The sequence below is a fragment of the Phalaenopsis equestris genome, unplaced genomic scaffold, assembly GCF_001263595.1.
Source record: "Phalaenopsis equestris unplaced genomic scaffold, ASM126359v1 Scaffold233704, whole genome shotgun sequence".
Taxonomy (NCBI): Eukaryota; Viridiplantae; Streptophyta; class Magnoliopsida; order Asparagales; family Orchidaceae; genus Phalaenopsis; species Phalaenopsis equestris.
This window is the reverse complement of record NW_018251643.1, coordinates 20061-21205: the sequence shown is the minus strand read 5'-3', so window position 1 is coordinate 21205 and position 1145 is coordinate 20061. Positions and strand designations below refer to the sequence as shown.

The 1145-nt window shown below is 31.5% G+C and overlaps 1 protein-coding gene across 1 annotated transcript in view; it reads left to right on the top strand.

Moving 5' to 3' along the window:
* Positions 1-184, top strand: part of LOC110038747 (protein FAR1-RELATED SEQUENCE 5-like) — a 2840-nt gene extending 2656 nt beyond the window's left edge. The window contains exon 3 of the mRNA XM_020743638.1: positions 64-184. Within this exon, the coding sequence (XP_020599297.1) occupies positions 64-184 (121 nt within the window). The remainder of the gene's footprint in view (positions 1-63) is intronic.
* Positions 185-1145: the final 961 nt, after the last annotated feature.

Here is a 1145-nt window from a genome sequence, read left to right as displayed (position 1 = left end):
AAGCATGGTATTTAAGCAGCTAGGTTTACTGTTTCATTGTTCTCTGGCCATTTTCTCATGCAGCATTAGCTTCAGGCTTTTCGACCTCTTGAACTTGAAGATGGGGTACGACTACAAAGAGTGCCAGTTTATGTTCGATGCAGTGCATGACGTAGAAGGAGAAGATGGACGTTATCCAGACTAGACAGAAGAAGTGGAACTTAAAATGGAGGCATGTTTGGAGATGTGTTGTTATAATAATTAGTTTAGAGTTTTCTTTTATGTTCTTTGCTGTTATGGTTTTCTTATATTTAGGATATATTTAATAAAATCTTTAAGACATCAAGAAGCATTAATTTTTTGTTTTCCATGATTGAATTTTTTGCCAGGAGGCATGAGTAATCTTTCAAATCTGTGTCTCATATTGCCTCAAAATTTTTTTTATCGCATGCCTGAGATTGGGATATGATTGTCTATTGAAAAATTGTGTGTGCTTTATGTCAAAAATGAGCTAAAAATCATAGGAAATAAACAAATGAATGCAAGCAACTCCAAATTCTCATTTAAATCTTTTATGGTGGTAATGATCCAGATTTGATCATGTTTTCAGTTCTATTTTCTTTCTACAGCAAATCATAGCTGTAGAAAAATTTTTTCTTGTGCATATAAGTGGATGTTATGCTTTCTTTCTTTTATAGAGATTCAGAGGAAGATGCCTGTATGATTTAGCTTAAGATTTATTATACCAGGAAAACAAGCTCAGGTCTACGTGGTTAATAATTGCTTTTAAGTTTGTAAATAAGCCTTTCACCAATGACATTAAAAGTTTGATGATTTTATGTAAAAGATTGAATTTTACAAATGCACTGTTGATCAACTCTGCTTTGTGAAGTCAATAAAAAGAAATGTATCAATTTAGATGTCATCGTTTTACATAATTAACAATGGAATTTAATAGTATATCTGGATGTCATTGTTCCTATCCGTGCTGTAATTTAGATACAATTTAGATGTTACTCTATCTGTAATTTAGATGTCTTGCTTGTAACAATGTAATTTTAAAATATACCATTAAAATTCTCATAAAGTTATTTAGATGCTAGCTGATACAGTCCCTTAAAATCTAGAAATGATCGTTGTCGACAAGCTAGAAATGCCCACAATTA